The 18,952-nt window shown below is 36.8% G+C and overlaps 1 protein-coding gene across 2 annotated transcripts; it reads right to left on the bottom strand.

Moving 5' to 3' along the window:
- Nucleotides 1-420: 420 nt before the first annotated feature.
- On the bottom strand, nt 421-18,423 carry LOC103664815 (zinc finger protein 300-like). Of its 2 annotated transcripts, XM_008692732.2 has the most exons (6): nt 17,707-18,423; nt 16,891-16,988; nt 16,194-16,289; nt 14,633-14,759; nt 14,196-14,264; nt 421-2,484 (listed from the first exon to the last, which is right to left on the bottom strand). In XM_008692732.2, the coding sequence occupies exons 3-6, from the start codon at nt 16,206-16,208 to the stop codon at nt 941-943; spliced, it is 1,755 nt and encodes a 584-aa protein (XP_008690954.2). In that variant the 5' UTR covers nt 16,209-16,289; nt 16,891-16,988; nt 17,707-18,423; the 3' UTR covers nt 421-940. The 2 variants fall into 2 exon arrangements, with proteins under 2 accessions (XP_008690954.2, XP_040486331.1); XM_040630397.1 differs by lacking the exons at nt 16,891-16,988; nt 17,707-18,423 and having other exon boundaries at nt 421-2,480; nt 14,165-14,264; nt 16,194-16,255.
- Nucleotides 18,424-18,952: the final 529 nt, after the last annotated feature.

The raw sequence follows: 18,952 nt of genomic DNA, 5'->3' as shown, positions 1-18,952 counted from the left end.
ACACAAGGACAGCGTTAATGTAAAAAAGACAGAAAAGAAATCAGGGGAATCAGAAACACCGTGTCTGGAATGCAAATCAAGTTTAAAGATGTACACCTGGGTATTAGCAAACTCCTGCAAAAGAACAGAGAGGGAAGATAACAGGGACAAGTATGAGCTAAAAACACGTTCTCTGCCAGAATTTTACATATAGATAAGGAACAGATACTGTGGATGAAAAAAGGCTTCCCTGAAGTTACACAATCGGTGAGTACTGGAATAAGCATCAGAACCCATGACCATCTATGTCTTTCCATCACGCCAAACCCCTAGAGAGGAAGAGTAAAAGAGAGAAATAACAAGAAGTGTCAATTCCAAGATCCTGGGTCCATCTACTGACATTGAACAACTTATATTCTTGAAATGAAACAAACAAGCAAACAAAGAGACCACATTTATTGGATCTTATCAACCCATCTTTCCATCTATCTACAAGAATAATTTTACAGGTACCTTTAGGAGTGACAATCAAACCCTTCCCCCAGGCACGGATTCTAGGTCATGGCATCTTTTGACTCAAGCCCTCTTCATGTCCTCTGTGGGGAATTACTACACAGCCATAATTATGCTAAGTTAACATTAACAATTTTATCACATGTCCAATTCTTATTATGTAACATAATCATAAATACATAACTTCAAAATAAACTATATATGTAACTTGTTATATTACTCATTCAGTTCACAATCTCAAAAGTCTTACATGCCACAGTGAAAATGCCATTATTTATATAACTGAGATGTATTATACCTGATAAAAAATTAAATACATTAGGAACTTTATTTCACTTGTAAAATTTTATCAGTAAATATGCCCGCAAACTCACTGCAATCCATGGGTTTTCTGTTATTTATTAAGGCTTGAGCAGATACTGAAGACTTTTCTGTGCTTAGTCCATTCTTATGATTTTACCACTGTATGAATTCTCTGATGTACAGTGAGTTGTGACTTCTGAATGAATGCTTTCCCACATACAGCACACTGATAGGGTTTCTCCCCAGTATGAATTCTCCGATGTACAACAAGGTCTGACTTCTGGGAAAAGGCCTTTCCACATTCAGCACATATGTAAGGTTTCTCTCCTGTATGAATGCGCTGATGTCCTGGGAGGTGGGACTTCTGAGAGAAGGCTTTCCCACATTCACTGCATATATAAGGTTTTTCTCCTGTGTGAATTCTCTGATGTCCAATGAGATGTGACTGCTGACAGAAGGCTTTTCCGCACTCACTGCATTTATAGGGTTTCTCTCCAGTATGCGTTCTCTGATGTATGATGAGCTGTGACTTCCGGGAGAAGGTCTTTGCACATTCAGTACATTCATAAGGTTTCTCCCCAGTATGAATTATCTGATGTATAATGAGTTCTGACTTTCTGCTGAAGGCTTCCTCACACTGAACACATTTGTAGGGTTTCTCCCCAGTGTGAATTCTTTTATGTATAATGAGGTGGGACTTCTCACAGAAGGCTTTCCCGCATTCAGTACATTCATATGGCTTCTCTCCAGTATGAGCTCTATGATGTATAATCAGCTGTGACTTCTGGGAGAAAGCCTTCCCACACTGATTACATTCGTAAGGTTTCTCTCCAGTGTGAATTCTCTGATGTATAATGAGGGGTGATTTCTGGGAGAAGGCTTTCCCACAGTCATTACATTCATATGGTTTTTCCCCAGAATGAACTCTCTGATGTATAATGAGGGATGATTTCTGAGAGAAGGCTTTTCCACATTCAGAACATTCATAAGGTTTTTCCCCAGTATGAGTTCTCTGATGTACAATGAGATGTGACTTCTCACTGAAGGCTTTCCCACATGCACCACAATCATATGGTTTCTCTCCAGTATGAATTCTTTGATGTATTATGAGTTGTGACTTTTTTAGAAAAGATTTCCCACATTCAATGCATACACAGGTCTTCTCTCCAGTTTCAACATTCACATATTGCATAAGAGATTGTTTATTGCTGATAATCTTTCCACACTGACTATCTTCACAGTGCTTCACGCCACTATGAATTTTTTCATGCTTAGAATAGGAAGATATAGGTGTACTCCCACATCCAAAATTCTCATCAGTGTTTTTTCTTGCATAACCCCTATTACAACTGAATAAGTTTATATTAGGTTCCAAGCTCTTTTCAAATGAGTCACATTTATACAGTCCTTGTCTGGAAGCATCTAGGTCTGTGTAGTCATGAAATATTTTTCCTAATGTCTTATTTGAATAGTCTGACTCTTCAACAACTGTTTTGTTTTTGATGGCCATGACTTGCCTGAGAAGTCTGTCTTGATTTTCCTGATCTCTCTCCAGCTGGTCATCACCCTGCCAGACCTTAAAAATGGAGTACAATGAATGATCCCTTGTTACACTTTCCAATATCTCCTTATGCAAGGAAACACCTCCAAGTATATCCAATTGAGGATTTTCAAGTCTAGTCTCCCTCCCTGAAAGAATAAAAAAAATAAAATCAAACAGATAAAAAGATTTAGTAGAGGACAAAAGAGGTAAAATCAAATGGATGATACGTAATGGTCCAGGAGACAGAGAACTGGGAGGGCAACAGGCGATATGAAACATGTAAATTTATCACATGAGTAATTAAAGATGGACTTTACTTCCAGTAGTGATGCCATGAGGTAGTTGACGAATTCTTCTCCCCAAAAATAAGTACAAAAACAAATAAAATGATTTTTTAAAAACACAACTAATTGAGGACACTGAAAAACTACTAACAGGAGGTAATAAGCTGAAAAGTGCTTACTCACCAAAAACTTCTACTTCATTAGGTAAGAATGGGGAGGTGGCATTCTTTTTTTTTTTTTTAAAGATTTTATTTATTTATTCGACAGAGATACAGACAGCCAGTGAGAGAGGGAACACAAGCAGGGGGAGTGGGAGAGAAAGAAGCAGGCTCATAGTGGAAGAGCCTGATGTGGGGCTCGATCCCACAACGCCGGGATCACGCCCTGAGCCAAAGGCAGGCGCTTAACCGTTGTGCCACCCAGGCGCCCCGGGAGGTGGCATTCTTTCCTAGGGTTTTCCCATCTCCTATCCCTAGTTTATGGGGCATTAAAAGATAACACAAACCCACAGGATACAGCTTAATGCTGTCAGTAAGAGCAGCTAGAAATGTAACGGGAATTTGGCAACAAAAGCGTCATAGAAAGGTTGAGATAATAAACTTCTCCTTATACCTCCACCTGACCACTAAAACATTTGTGCAAAGATATCCTAGAGAGCCCAGCAGTGATTGAAGATTTGGAGAATCTTGTAAATTTGCTAGACTTTTAAAGTGTTCTGCCACATGCACAACTCAGGCAGCAAAGAGTGAAAGCCACACTGACTTTTGATGTCTAATAAAAGCTATGCCCAAATTACTAGCTCACTTCTACTTTACCCAGGTGAAGGGGAGTCTCTTAGACAGCCAGACTTAAACAAACAAACAAGAACTAAACAGAGACATCAGCAATGATACTTTGGGACAAACAGATTTCACAGTTTAAGCCCAAGCAAGTTAAATGCCTCTAAGACAAAACAGAAACCCTTAGAAGGATCAGAAGAATCCAGACTACAACATATCATCTACAATGTAGAATTTTCAATCAAAAATTACTAGACATATAAAGAAACAGAAAACTGTGAACTAAACTAAGGAATAAAATCAGTCAATAGAAAGTGACTCTATGTTGGTACAAATGCTGTATTTTGTAAATAAAGATCCCAAAGAAGCTATTATAAAGATATTAAAGAACTTAAAGAAAAAGATTGCTAGGGGATGAGTGAACAAACATGTAATTTTAAAAGAGAAAAAAGTATATAAAGGAACTAGTTTGACTATAAAGAGGCAGAAAGAGGAAATTTTGAGTATTAGAGAACTTTTTTGTATCATGATTGTGGTGGTAGTTAACTTCCTCTATGCCTAACATCTATTTTGTGTAAGTTAAAACATAAAAGAACCAAATGAAAATTCTAAGGCTGAAATTAAAACTTCACCAGATGGGCTTATTAGATTTGAGAAAGCAGAAAGCAAAACAAGAGTCAGTAAACTTGAAGATATCACTAAAAATTAACCCAAAGAAGAAGAAGAAAAAAGATTATTAAAAAAATAAAACTTCAGAGATCTGTGGTGGAATATTAGGTATTCCATCCGGTATATGTGTAACTGGAGTGGTAGAAAGAGGGGAGAGGAAAAGGCACAAAAAAATTAGAAAAATGTCTTTAAAATCACCCCATTTGGTAAGAAATGTTAATTGACATATCTAAGAAGTTCCACAAACTACAGGCAGGACACCCAGAAAACTAACCACATCAAAATCAAACTGCTGAAAAATGAAGACAAAGAGAAAAATCTTGAAAGCAGTAAGAAAAAAAATGACACATCATGCATAGAAGAATAATAGCACTGCTAGCTGAGTTTCAACACACTCAAAAAAACTGAGGCCAAGAAACACTGGAATGACATATTCCAAATACTCAAAGAAAGCAACCTGTCAACCAAGAATTCTATATTCAGCGAAACTCCGTCAAGCACGGCAAAATAAAAGCATTTGCAGATAAACAAATATATTTGCTAGCAGAACTGATTTACAAAATACACAAAAGAAAATCTGCCTAACAAAATAGTACCAGATGACAACTTAAATCCACAGGACACTAACAATTTTTTTAAATGTGTAGGTAAATATAAGGAATTTAAATATGTCTGCTTTTTCTCTTTTTCTTTCCTTTAAAAAGCTTTTTAAAGCAAAAATAATAACATACTGTCAAATTCATGACAAACATAAGTGTAATATACATGATTAAAAGAACAAAGCAGCACAGAATAGGGAGAGTAGAAAATGGAACTATGCTAGTGCAAAATTTCTATGTTTTGCCAGAAAAATAAAGCAGTATTAACGCACATTAGGTTATAAGAAGTTAAATAACATACTGTAATCCCCATAGCAGTATCACACACACAGAGAGACAGAACTACAAAGAAAAATTCAACAAGGAAATTAAGGTGGTATGCTAAAAAAAAGTTCAACATAAAAGCAGGAAAAGAAAAAGGACCTAAAGAGAGATTAAACAAATAGAAAACAAATAGCAAAATGGCAAACATAAATCGAAACAAATCAATAATTACATTAACTGGGAATGGAATAATACTCCAATCAGAAACTGTCAGACGGAAAAGACATGAAGAATCAACTATACATTGTCTATAAGAAATTCACTTTAAATTCAAAGACAATTAGGCTGAAAATAAAAGGATGGGGGAGAAAACATCATGCAAACTATAAGCACAAGAGAGGTGAAGTAGCTATATCAATATTAGATAATACAGACCTCAAGATAACAAATATTATTAGAATCAAAGAAGTATATTTCAAAATTGTGAAAGGAGATTTGCAAGAAGATATAACAATTACAAATGTATCTTTGCCTAACCACAGATTCCCCAAACACACAAACCAAAACTCACAAAAATGAAAGGAAAAACAAAATAGTAATTATATCCAGAAATTTCAACATCCCTCTCACAAGATTTCTAAAACAAGCAGGAAAAGAAAAATCATTACGTATCAACGAACCTGACCTAACATCTATAGATACCCCATCCAGCAAAAGAACACACATTTCAAGAACTCCCTGAATCAAACATCAGAATAGACTATATATTGGGGTTCAAAACACGTTGCAATAATTTTATGATAGAAATTATACAAAGCATATTCTACAACCGTAATGAAATTAGAAATAAATAAAAAAAGGATCTGAAAAATCCCGCAAATATTTGGAAAACAATATACGTGTAAATAACCTGTATGTTAAAAAGTCCAATAGGAAATAGAAAATAAAACTGAATTGAATGAAAATGAAAACAATACATCAAAATTTGCAAAACAAAGTTAAAGCAGTACTTAGAGGACAAATTATATACAGGCAGTCCTCACTTTGAGTGATTCTGATATGCACGAATTTCAGTGAGCACCGTTTAGTTACATAACACCAATGTGGCAAAAACACAGTTAACATTTTAATTACCGCAGTATACTATTTGTGACTAATAGCATAAAGTACAAATTTCACTGCTAGCACTTCAGTCCACAAATCACTATGTAAATAACAGATATGCATCATGATCTGTACCCAATCATTTCACTTATTTCAAAGTCTGTTGTTGATTTTTTTTTAAAGATTTTATTTATTTATTTGACAGAGATAGAGATAGCCAGCGAGAGAGGGAACACAAGCAGGGGGAGTGGGAGAGGAAGAAGCAGGCTCCTAGCGGAGGAGCCTGATGTGGGGCTCGATCCCAGAACGCCGGGATCACGCCCTGAGCCGAAGGCAGACACTTAACTGCTGTGCCACCCAGGTGCCCCCAAAGTCTGTTGTTGATTTTTAACCCCACATCTGTTATCCAATATATATACAGAATGTGAAGTGTATAGGTGTATTTCCTCCTTGTCTCTCAGTGATAAACCCACATGGCATTTTACGAAAATGGATAAAGAAAGAGGGAAGTGGCCTGCAAAGATGAAAATGCAGCAAAGAAAAAACACTACCACCACCAGATGTGGCTCGAAGATAGCTTTGGCATTGCCACTATTCATGAGACTGTAGGTATGCAGCCAGAAGAACTTAGTGAAGGCAAAACTAACTGACATTAATTCTTGAGTTATGATAAAAAGAATAAATATATTACAGAGGCAATGACCCTGGCAAAAAATCTTCACGGTATCTTGGACATATTTCATAACACTGAAAACACAAAGGGTAAAATGCGGGTAGCTGATCCAATCTTAGAAAAGAGTTTGATAATTCCGTAAGGCACAGAAAACAGGCTCACTTCCTATCATAAGTTATACAATGATAAGAAGGTAGATACTGCTCAAACTACTCTGTATAGGATTGTTGAAAAAAAAAACCCACATTTTCAATGTTATCAATGTTTCAACTTGTAAGGTAGTAAATATTCATTTTATTATATTTTCATTTCTCTATACAGTTATATCCAACAGTGAGACGGTTTTTAATGTTTTCACAAAAAACGTCAAAGGTCACAAAACAATTTTAATTTTTTTCCATTTATTATAAAGATTACTTTGCAAAGTTTTGACTAATATGGTAATTTTTATGATCCCTCTCTACCATACAAGATAAGAATTACCTGTTAAATGCTCAGGTTAGAAAACAAAACAGGTCTCAAATTAATAATCTAACCTTCCACCTTAAGAAGCTAGAAAAAGAACAAATTAAACCCAAAATAAGTAGAAGACAGGAGAAATAAAGATCAGAGTGGAAGTCAATGAAATAGAAAACGGACAAACAATAGAGAAAAATCAATGAAATAAGAAACTGATTATTTGAAAAAACTAATAAAATTAATATGTTTTAGCTAACAATGAGACAAAAAAGAGAGCCGGCATAAAGTAGCAGTATCAGCAATGAAAGACAGAACATCTCTAGATGAGATCCTACAGATGTAAAAGAAAAACAGGGGATTTTCGTGAAAAATTTTATACCAATAAATTTGACAATTTGAATGAAATAAAAAAAATTCCTTTAAAGACACAAATTACCAGAACTGACTCAAGAAAAAGATAACTTGAATAGATTCACATCAAGGAAAGAAAGTTATAAATAAAAATTTTCCCACACAAAAAAAGTCCAGACCTAGACTGGTAAATTCTTTTTTTTTTTTTTTTTAAAGATTTTATTTATTTATTTGACAGAGATAGAGACAGCCAGCGAGAGAGGGAACACAAGCAGGGGGAGTGGGAGAGGAAGAAGCAGGCTCCTAGTGGAGGAACCTGATGTGGGGCTCGATCCCAGAACGCCAGGATCACGCCCTGAGCCGAAGGCAGATGCTTAACCATTGCGCCACCCAGGTGCCCCTAGACTGGTAAATTCTTATCACTGTAATAAATTGTAACCATGAGTGTAACAGCTTCTCTAGGTTTGTCAGCTCTTCTAGCAAATTATCCAGGCTAAGGGTGGTCTTCCAGACCCCCAATACAAGTAGCAAACCAAATTCAGCAATATATAAAAAGAATTATACACCATCACCAAGCAGAACTTGTCCCGGAATGTAAGGTTGGTTTACTATCCAATAACAAACTAATTGAAATTCTGTGATACAGCATATAAATAGACCATCTAAGTAAATGCAGAAAATGCATTTGTCAAAATCCAACACATTTTCATGATAAAAACACCAACAAAATTGGAATAGAAAAAGAAATTCCTCAACCTGACAAAGGGCATGACAACTTACAGCTAACATACTTAACACTGAAAGACTGGATTTTTCCCCAGAAGATCAGGAATAAGACAAGGATGCCCACTCACCATTCTATTCAATATTGTACTGGAGGTTCTATCTAGGGTATTTAGGCAAGAAAAAGAAAAAAAAAAGGCATCCAATATGTGAAGGAATTTCTCAATTTGTAGATGACAAAACCATTTATACAGAAAATCCTAAGAAATCAACTAAAGAACAATTAGAACTAATAAATGAGTTTATTAGTAAGTCTGCAGAATACCAGACCAATACGCAAAAATCAATTATATTTCCATACACTTGCAATGGACAATCCAGAAATGAAATTAATGAAACTGCATATACAATAGCATCAGATAAAATAAAATACTAATAAATAAATTTAGCAGTTATAAAATTTATAATCTGAAAACTATTGTCAAAAAAATTAACAACCTAAATGAAAGGGAAAAATTACATGTTCATTGGAAGATTTAATATTGTTAAGACAGCAATACTCCTCAAAATTGATCTACAAATTCAACCAATCCTTGTCAGAATCTAAGGATATTTATTTATAGAAATGGATACATTTATTCCAAAATTCATTCCTGAAAAGCCAATGTTCCCAATCTTGGAAAAGAAAAACAATGTTGGAAGAATGACATTTCCCAACTTCAAAGCTTACTACAAGCAACAATAGTCCAGAGATTGTCATAGAGACAGATATACAGATAGAATAGTATAGTCAGAAATAAACCCTTTCATGTAAGGCTAATTGATTTTTGGCAAGGGCACCAAGACCATTTGATGAGAAAAGAATAATCACTTCAATAAATGGTGTTGGAACAAATTCATTCTATGACACCAGCATTACCCTGATTCTAAAACCAGATAAAGACACCAAACAGGGGCGCCTGGGTGGCTCAGTTGTTAAGCGTCTGCCTTCGGCTCAGGGCTCAATCCCGGAGTCCTGGGATCGAGCCCCACATCAGGCTCCTCCACTGGGAGCCTGCTTCTTCTTCTCCCACTCCCCCTGCCTGTATTCCCTCTTTCGCTGGCTGTCTATCTCTATGTCAAATAAATAAATAAAATCTTTAAAAAAAAAAAAAAAGACACCAAACAAAAAAAGAGAACTACAGGCCAATATCTCTGATGAACATAGATGCAAAAATCCTCAACAAAATATTAGCAAACCAAATCCAAAAATACATTAAAAAAATCATTCCCCATGATCGAGTGGGATTTATTTCCAGCATGCAAGTGTGGTTCAATATTCGCAAAAAAAAATCAACTGATATGTCACATCAATAAGAAAAAGGATAAAGCCAAGTCATCATTTCAATAGATGCAGAAAAAGTATTTGACAAAGTATAACATACATTCATGATAAAAACCCTCAACAAAGTAGGTGTAGAGGGAACATACCTCAACATAATAAAGTCCATATATGAAAAACCCACAGCTAACGTCATACTACATGGGGAAAAACAGAGCTTTTCCTCTAAGGTTAGGAATGAGACAAGGATGTCTACTTTTATTCAACAGAGTACTGGAAATCCTAGCCACAGCAGTCAGACAAAAAGAAATAAAAGCATCCAAATTGGTAAGGAAGAAGTAGACCTGCACTATTTGCAGACATGATACTATATATAGAAAACCCTAAAGACTCCACCAAAAAACTGCTGGAACTGATAAATGAATTCAGTAAGGATACAACATCAGTGTACAGAAATTCACTGCAACATCAATGTACAGAAATTCATTGCATTTCTATACATTAATAATGAAGCAGCTAAAAGAAAAATTAAGAAAACAATCTCATTTACAACTGTACCAAAAATAACAAAATACCTAGGAATAAACTTAACCAAAGAGGTGAAAGACCTGTATTCTGAAAACTATAAAACACTGATGAAAGAAATTAAAGATAACACAAACAGAAAGACATTCCATGCTCACTGATTAGAAGAACAAATATTGTTAAAATGTCTATACTACCCAAACCAATCCACATATTTAAGGCAATCCTTATCAAAATGCAAACAGCATTTTTCACAGAACTAGAACAAACAACCTTAAAATTTGTATGGAACCACAAAAGATCCAGAACAACCAAAGCAATCTTGAAAAAGAAAAACAAAACCGGAGGCATCACAATTCCAGACTTCAAGTTATATTACAAAACTGTAGTAATCAAAACAGTATGGTACTGGCACAAAAACAGATGAGTGGATGGAAAGAACAGAACAGAGAGCCCAGATACAAACCCACAATTCTATGGTCAATTAATCTTCAACAAAGGAAGCAAGAATATGCAATGGGAAAGACACTCTTCAACAAATGGTGCTGGGAAAACTGGACAGCTACATGCAAAAGAATGAAAATGGACCACTTTCTTACACAAAAATAAACTTAAAATGGATTAAGGACCTAAATGTGAGACCTGAAATCATAAAAATCCTAGAAGAGAGTACAGGCAGTAATTTCTCTGACATCGGCTGTTAGCAACACCTTTTTAGATGTGTCTCCTGAGGCAAGGGAAACAAAACACAAAAATAAACTATTGGGACTGCATCAAAATAAAAAGCTTCTGTACAGTTAAGGAAACAATCACCAAAACTAAAAGACAAGCTACGGAATGGGAGAAGATACTTGCAAATGACATATCTGATAAAGGGTTAGTATCTAAAATATTTAAAAAAATTATACAACTCAATACCCAAAAATCAAATAATCCTGTTAAAAATGGGCAGAAGACATGAACAGACATATCTCCAAAGAAGATATTCAGATGGCCAACAGACACCGGAAAACATGCTCAACATCACTCATCATCAGGGAAATGCAAATCAAAATGAGATCACCTCACACCTGTCAGGAAATCAAAAGCTCAGGAAACAACAAGTGTTGGTGAGGATGTGGAGAAAAAGGAACACTTGTGCATTGTTGGTGGGAATGCAAACTGGTGCGGCCACTGTGAAAGACATTATGGAGGTTCCTCAAAAAATTGAAAACAGAACTACTCTATGATCCAGTAATCACATTACTGGGTATTTACCCAAAGAATACAAAAACACTAATTCAAAGGGATACGTGCACCCCTATGTTTATTGCAGCATTATTTACAAAAGTCAAATTATGGAAGTGTCCATCAAAAGATGAATGTATAAAGAAGATGTGGCATATATATATATATATATATATATATATATACACAATGGAATATTATTCAGCCATTAGAAAGAATAAAATCTTGCCATTTGCAACAACATGTATGGATCTAGAGAGTATAATACTAAACAAAATAAGCCAGTCAGAGAAATACCATTTGATTTCACTTCTATGTAGAATTTAAGAAACAAAACAAACGAACAAAGGAAAAAATAAAAAAAGAGACAAACCAAAAAACAGACTCAACTATAGAGAACAAACAACTATAGAGGTTTACCAGAGGCGAGGTAGGATGATACAGATGAAGGGGATTAAGAGTACACTTATCTTGATGAGCACTGAGTAAACACGGAATTGTCGAATCGCTATATTGTACACCTGAAATAATACAACACTGTATTTAACTATATAGGTATTAAAATAAATAAAAATACATGTCATAATCAAATAAAAATAAATGGATAAATAAGTACATAAATCAACAAATGGTGCTGGAACACATGGATTGCCACACGCAAAAGAATGAAGTTGGACCCTTACTTCACACCATGCGCAAAAATTAACTCAAAATGGATCAAAGACCTAAATGTAAGACCAAAAGTATAAAATTTTTAGAAAAAAAATTTGGGGTACATCTTCATGACCTTGGATTTGGCAAGAATTCTTGGATATGATACCAACAGCACAAGCAACAAAAGAAAAATAGAAAAACTGGTCATCAAAATTACAAAATCTTGTGCTTCAAAGGATACTATCAAAAGAGGGAAAAGACAACCCGCAGGATCGAAGTATTTGCAAATCATATGTCTGGATAAGAGACCTATATCAAACAAGAACTCTAGGTGCTTCCAGGTTGGTGAACACATGGAGGTGTGCCGAGAGTGGCGCACCTGGAGACGGTGTGGACACTCTGTGCCCTTTCCCCATACCCTGCCCTATGTATCCCCTCCAGCTGGATGTTCCTGGGTTATACCCTTTTAGAGTAAACTGGTAATCCAGGTAAAGCACAGAAGAGCCATGTGAGTCCTCCAGATTTCCCTTCCCCTTTATCAGTGACAAGCTGGACTGCACATGGTGTTAACTTCACTCAATTTGGATTTCTGAGGTACCATGTGGAGCATGCCCCCTGCCGCACTGTGCTGGATATGCAGCATGTAAAGAAAACAAACACTTGTGTTAAAGCATTGGCAGCTAGAGGTTAATTTGTAGTATCTAGCCTGTCCTAATTAATAATAAAATTAGTATCAGTGGACAACAAAAAAGAATTCTATAAAAAACAGTTTATCTATACAAAGAACTTTACATAAAAGTTCCATATAAGTTCTGCATAAGAATTTTACCTCTATTAAAAATTCTTAAAACTCAGTAAGAAAAAGACTAATAATGCAAAATAGACAAAGGCTCTCAACAGACTATTTTCCGAAGAAGATACATAATGGCCAAAAAGCAGATGGAAATACGCTCAACATAATTAGTCATTATGGACGATTTTAGTTAAACACAAAGTTCCTATATGACTCGCAATTCTACTCCTAGGTACATACCAAGAAAAAATAAAACATATGTCTACACAAAAACTTGTACATGATTGCTTATAGTAGCATTATTTATGTTGCCAAAAGGTGGAAACAAGCCAAATATCCATTAACTGATGAATATATAATCAAATGTAGTGTACCCATACAATGGAATATTATTCAGCCAAAAAAGAAATGAAGTATTGATACATACTATAATGTGGGTGACCCTCAAAAACAGCATGCTAACCGAAAGAAGCCAGTCACAAAAAATCACATATTATATGATTTTGTTTAAATAAAATATCAAGAGTAGGCAAATTAGTAGACAATGAAAGCAGATTAGTGGTTGCTTAGTACTGGGGAGTGGGGAACAGTGTGATAGCAAAAGGGTACAGGATTTCTTACGTAGGTGATAAAATGTTTTAAAATTGACTGTGGTGATCGTTATACAGATCAGTGAATACAGTAAAATCACTAAATTGTTAACTTTGGGTGAATTGTAGGGCCTGTGAGTTACATCTCAAAGTTGTTTAAATAAAATAGTAACAGAAAATTTCAGAGTACAGCTACAGTACGGACCTTAACTCTCCATATTCACACCGTGTATCCATGCTTATATCCCCTCATTCCCTAATAAATATTTTTTTATTGAAGGCGAGCCTAGCAAATTTCTGCAGAAAAGCCATAATGATTCCTAACTCCAAGAATTTGTACACATGCATTGCTAGAACTTGCCTTCATCCTCCTCCTGTCTAACCCACACTTCAAATATACTTCAGAGTAGCTGGTTCATGCTTGGAAAAATGCCTTAAGTTATGCCACATCTCTTTAGACTATAATTTTCAGTGAACTCCTAAAACATTAACTATATCGGTCATGCAATTTTACACAGCCATGAACTCTGATGCCTTGTCTTTTCATGTACGACCTATCATCCTGAAAAGCATCTGACTTCTGTTGCCTTTGAATTTCTTCTAGAAAGGCATTAAAGATATGATTGTTGGGTAAATCAGTAAGAAATTTTTCCTCTCTTCATGGCTCACTATTATTTAATTAACAAGTTGTTGAATACTTACTACATGTTCAGCACAGGAGCAAGAGGGAACAGGAGCTGCCAGTCTGGGTGGAAGCCTGAGTCTCAGCCACCCGCCAATTAAAAACAAAACAAAGAAACTGAGATTTCACTCCCCTTGACTTCCACCTGCCAGATTTTTACCTGGGTAGATCCAAGGCTCTTCTCCTTGTTCCAACTTGGAGATGACATCTGGTTTGGAAACTGGATGCCCTATTACAGAGAAAATCAGAGAGGAATTGGGTTGACTACACTGAAGAAAAAAGAAAGGGTGCTAGGCACCTGTGTGGCTCAGTCGGGCAAGTGCCCGACTCTTGATCTCAGCTCAGGTCTTGATCTCAGGGTCGTGAGTTAAGCCCTAATAAAAAAGAAAAAAGAAAAAAAAAGAAAGTGCTATTTTAGGAGACCCACAGTGAAGCTGTCCAGTTGGCTCTCAGCAGAGCACTGACCTGCTGCTGGAGAGAGAAAAGAGAGCACAAAGTCAGTCATTACATATGTCAAGAACCCACCCAACTTGATCAAATAAGAGGAGAGAGGCAACAGATGGAAGATGTTGCGATATGGGGGGAAGCCATCCTTACCCAATGAGACCAGGTGGCTGAAGTTCTCCAGCATCACGTCTCTGTACAGCGTCCTCTGAGCGGGGTCCAGTTGCTGCCACTCCTCCTTGGTGAAAGCTATGGCCACATCCTCAAATGACAATGGACCCTATAACAGCATGCTCCTGTTCAATCTGAAGTGATCATTCTTACTTTTACCATAGCATGACAAACCATATGCCCCGTTCTACATCATGCCTATTCAGAAAAATGATGTAAAATTCTGTCTTTAGCAAAAGGAGTCAAACACATCAGAAGAACAGAAGAGCAAAAGAGACTTAATCACAAATGGGAATTCAATAAAGGCAGCATTTCAAATAAATGAATTATTCAACAAATGCTATTGGGAAAACTGGATAGTCAATCAGTTAAATAATAAAGTTGAGACTTTATTTTTTTAGAATAATATTTTTATTATATTATGTTAGTCACCATACAGTACATCCCTAGTTTTTGATGTAAAGTTCCATGATTCATTACTTGCATATAACACCCAGTGCACCATGCAATACGTGCTCTCCTTAATACCCATCACCAGACTTTATGTTTTAAGAACAATAGAATCAATAATTTCCAGATGGAGAAAAAAAAACCTAAGCATCAAAAATTATTAATACTGGTTATCCCAGGAGAAAGGGAATGTTAGGGTCCCTTTCACTTTATAACTTTTATTTTTTGTATTTTTTAAATGTTTTTACCAAGGGGATAATTTAGGCCAGGACAAAAAATAGTAAAATGAGTTTATAAATTGAAAAAAAATGGACCAAACACTGGTATTCAGTTGGGGAGTAGCCTCACAAACCCTGAGACCACAGCAAAGGCTAAGGAGAATCAGAGAACCCTGCACTCCAAGTGTCTGCCACTGAATTTTAAGTAAAGAACTGCCTATTTGAGGGAAATAATTACTTTGGAGACAAACTGATACTCATCATTCCATCTTATCTATCTATATCTTTGGATAAACTGTAACTTAGTTCCCTAAAGAATAATACTTGGAGCTCAGCTCTAACATCATGCTAACTGCCTTCTAAAAAAAAAAAAATATTTAAAAACACAACCACAAAAAATCTGACACATTTATACAGAAGTATAGCTCAGGAGATCATCTACAGAAGATCCCCCAAAATAAATTTCTTTTTGTCCTAATGGCAAGCAATATTTTCATTGAAAATTCAGTTGATTTCTATTTGTGGAGAATGCCAAATCACGTGTATGATGTCCTCTACCTCTGTGGCTACTAGATAAGATCGAACAAATTTGCACTTTATTTTTTTTTCAAATTTGCACTTTAATTTACACACTTATGTAAAACAAACATGTAAATATAATGTGTATTATATTTATATAAAACTTACATATAATATATATATATGAACTATAATAGTTGTTTTATGTGGCTTTAAACCACATAATTTACATATTACATAGCAACTCGTTCCAAGTCTTTGTTCTCTCTACATTTTCCCTAATTCTAATTTCTAGCTTTCCTCATTTTTCCATTTGATTTTATGGAAACCAAGTACAAAATAAGCAAGGAACTCACGTGAGACTTGGTCATTTTCTGCTTCTCTTCCAAAAGAGCAGAGGTCTGAGGAATCAGGACTGAAAGAGACTAAATCCCCAGGAGCCATTTACCAGTCTAGAAACAACCACCAAGAGAAGTCAGATGGAAAACAGGCCACTCTAGAGAAGGTCATTCGATCCTTATAGAAGGGTCTATAAGCACCATGTGAAAAAAGTCCTCTTGTGATTATATGATTACACAGAAATTGTACAAGGCGTACTTTTAATTGGATGAATGCAGATATTTCTGTTTATATACGAACACCTTATTGTTCCCCTTTGCACCAGCAATTCTATTTGTAATTCTATCTGTAAGACTCTAACATAAGACAATGATCATGTATACATATATATGTAAGATTTAACTCTAGATAGAGCAGTTCCCTGACAATAAGAATAGGAATGACCAAGTAGAAAACCCAGAATGCACCTATATTCCATAGACACAAGCAGCTGGCACAATCCCAAGAGCTCTTTTACATTCTCCCCTACCCAGCAAATTTTCTTGCTAAGTCAATATTCATAGATTAAAACTGTTGATTTTGTTGATTTAAACATGTTTTTTATTTAAGTTTGCATTGCTGATATTCAATAGCGCAGTTGTCTACGTAAGAAAATAGCGTCATGTTAGAACCATTGATAAAGAGGAATATACCACGATGCAGAAAGATACTTACCTGGTAGATTCTTCACAGTCCAAGGGTGGGTCATGCAGAGAAGATTGAACTCATTCACTCATTCCCACGGGGTTATCCCAGGCTTTGTTAAAATAAACCTGGAAGGAAACAATCAAAACAGTCATGCTCCTCTCTGGATACAGAGCTCTGAAACAAGTAAAAAGCAGGTGTTTAATAAATGTTTGCTGAACAGAGCGTAGAACAATTTCAATAAACAGGAAGATCCATGGCTGAAATCACACCTCATATAAGAAAGGAAAAAAAAAAGCAGCCCTCACATTTCAGAGCTGGCCTGACACTCAAATTCTCCTATTTAACATAATTACATAGAACATCAACATCAGACAAGGCCACTCTGTGACCATGACAGAATAAGACAAAAAAAGACCTCTCTGAAATCATGTCTGAACACAGACAAAACATCAACATCGTCCAGTCCACAAACACCCCCTCTCCAAGTTAACATCAAGACTGCTACTTCCTTACCTATTACAGCTTTAGCTTGGGGTAGTCTTTCCTCACCCTAAATTTATTGAAATCCCCCATCACTGAATTACCCCATTTCCTCACAACATCCAATTCAGAACAAGGTCCACCCCCTTAGGCCCTCCTCAAAATCACCTAACACAGGACAAATCCTATAAGAAGTTCTAACATCCTCTTACAAGAAGCTCCACTTTCCCCATGACGTGCGTGTTCCCAACTAGAAGCTAGAGCCATAAACCCAACTTACTCAACTACAGGGTGTTCTTGGTGGTCTTAGGCTAGACAGAATTGACAACATAATGTTATTCCTTTAGATTTGTTTGGTCTTACGTTCAAAGGATGTTTTCTTCTGTGAGGACGTGAGTGATGGAGATGGAGGTCTGAGAAAACATCTAACATCTGCGGAGGGGCTTCAACCTGGAGGCGGCCCCTGACCTGCATAAATTGTAAAGTGAGGCCTTTCCCACTAAACTAGAGCTGACTTTTCTCAGTCCCTGACTGCATTAATGACCCCCTACAAATCACTGAATCACCAGGTGCCGAAATCACAAATCCCAAAGAGCACCTCCACCGAACCCCGATCACAAGACTGGCCATAGAGGTCCACAAATCACTGGCCACACGGATATTCCAACAGCGCACAGACCTGCCATCTCTGACCCACAGATCATACAGCTGTCCCTATTGCTGATTCCTGTATGTACCCAACATTCATCCCACAGACTTCCCATCAGTCTGCATAGACCTCAAATTACTGACCGTCGCAGACCGGCACCCCAATATCAAGCCCAGACTTCCTCATGACTCAACCCATAAATTCCCCTTCTGACACCCAGCTCGATTATCAGGTCCCGAAACGTCCGTCCCAGCATAACCCCCGACAGCTGTCACAGATTAACGTGGATTGAAGAACTCTCCCGCTTCCTGTCTGGGAGAGCACAGCACGGGGCTCCCGAGCATGCGCCGAGCCGTACGGAGCAGTTTTGCCCACTCTGCATCCTCGGCGGCTTTGTTCAGGAGGCAAGATGGCGGCTCCCGGGGCTCTGTATCTCTCTGTGGGCGCCGCCATATTGAGAGTCCGGTCAGATCCGTAACCGCGGAGGAATTTGGTTTATTCTTAACCTGAATTTGGACTGTGCCACCGTGGCAGGGAGGGCAGGAGGCAAGATGACCGAAAGGAGGATTATACAAACCAATGAGATGCGAGGTTTTGCAGAGACCTTTTACAGGAGGATTGGAGAAGAAGTTGCAGTGGTACAGTCCTTTACTGGGGAAAGAGGAATTTGGAATGGTGCAGTCCTTTCATGGGGGATTCTACTGTAAAGTACTGGTAATGGTACAACCCTGTACTGGAGGATTCCACTGTGAGACAGAGGGGCTGGAGAAGTAATGGCCGAGTTCGAGGGGGGCGGAGAGGTGTCATAAACCGCTAATTATGGTTTTAAAAAAAAGAGAGAGAAGGAATCTGCCCAAGGGAAATTACAACTACAGTAATATGTTGCAGGAACTGATGAAAATTGAGACAGGGAAGAAGGAGACTGAGGCACAAAATAATGGAGAATCTGAGAAACAGAGA

Source organism: Ursus maritimus, unplaced genomic scaffold (assembly GCF_017311325.1).
Source record: "Ursus maritimus isolate PB19 unplaced genomic scaffold, ASM1731132v1 scaffold_15, whole genome shotgun sequence".
NCBI lineage: Eukaryota > Metazoa > Chordata > Mammalia > Carnivora > Ursidae > Ursus > Ursus maritimus.
This window is presented reverse-complemented; position numbering and strand designations above follow the sequence as displayed.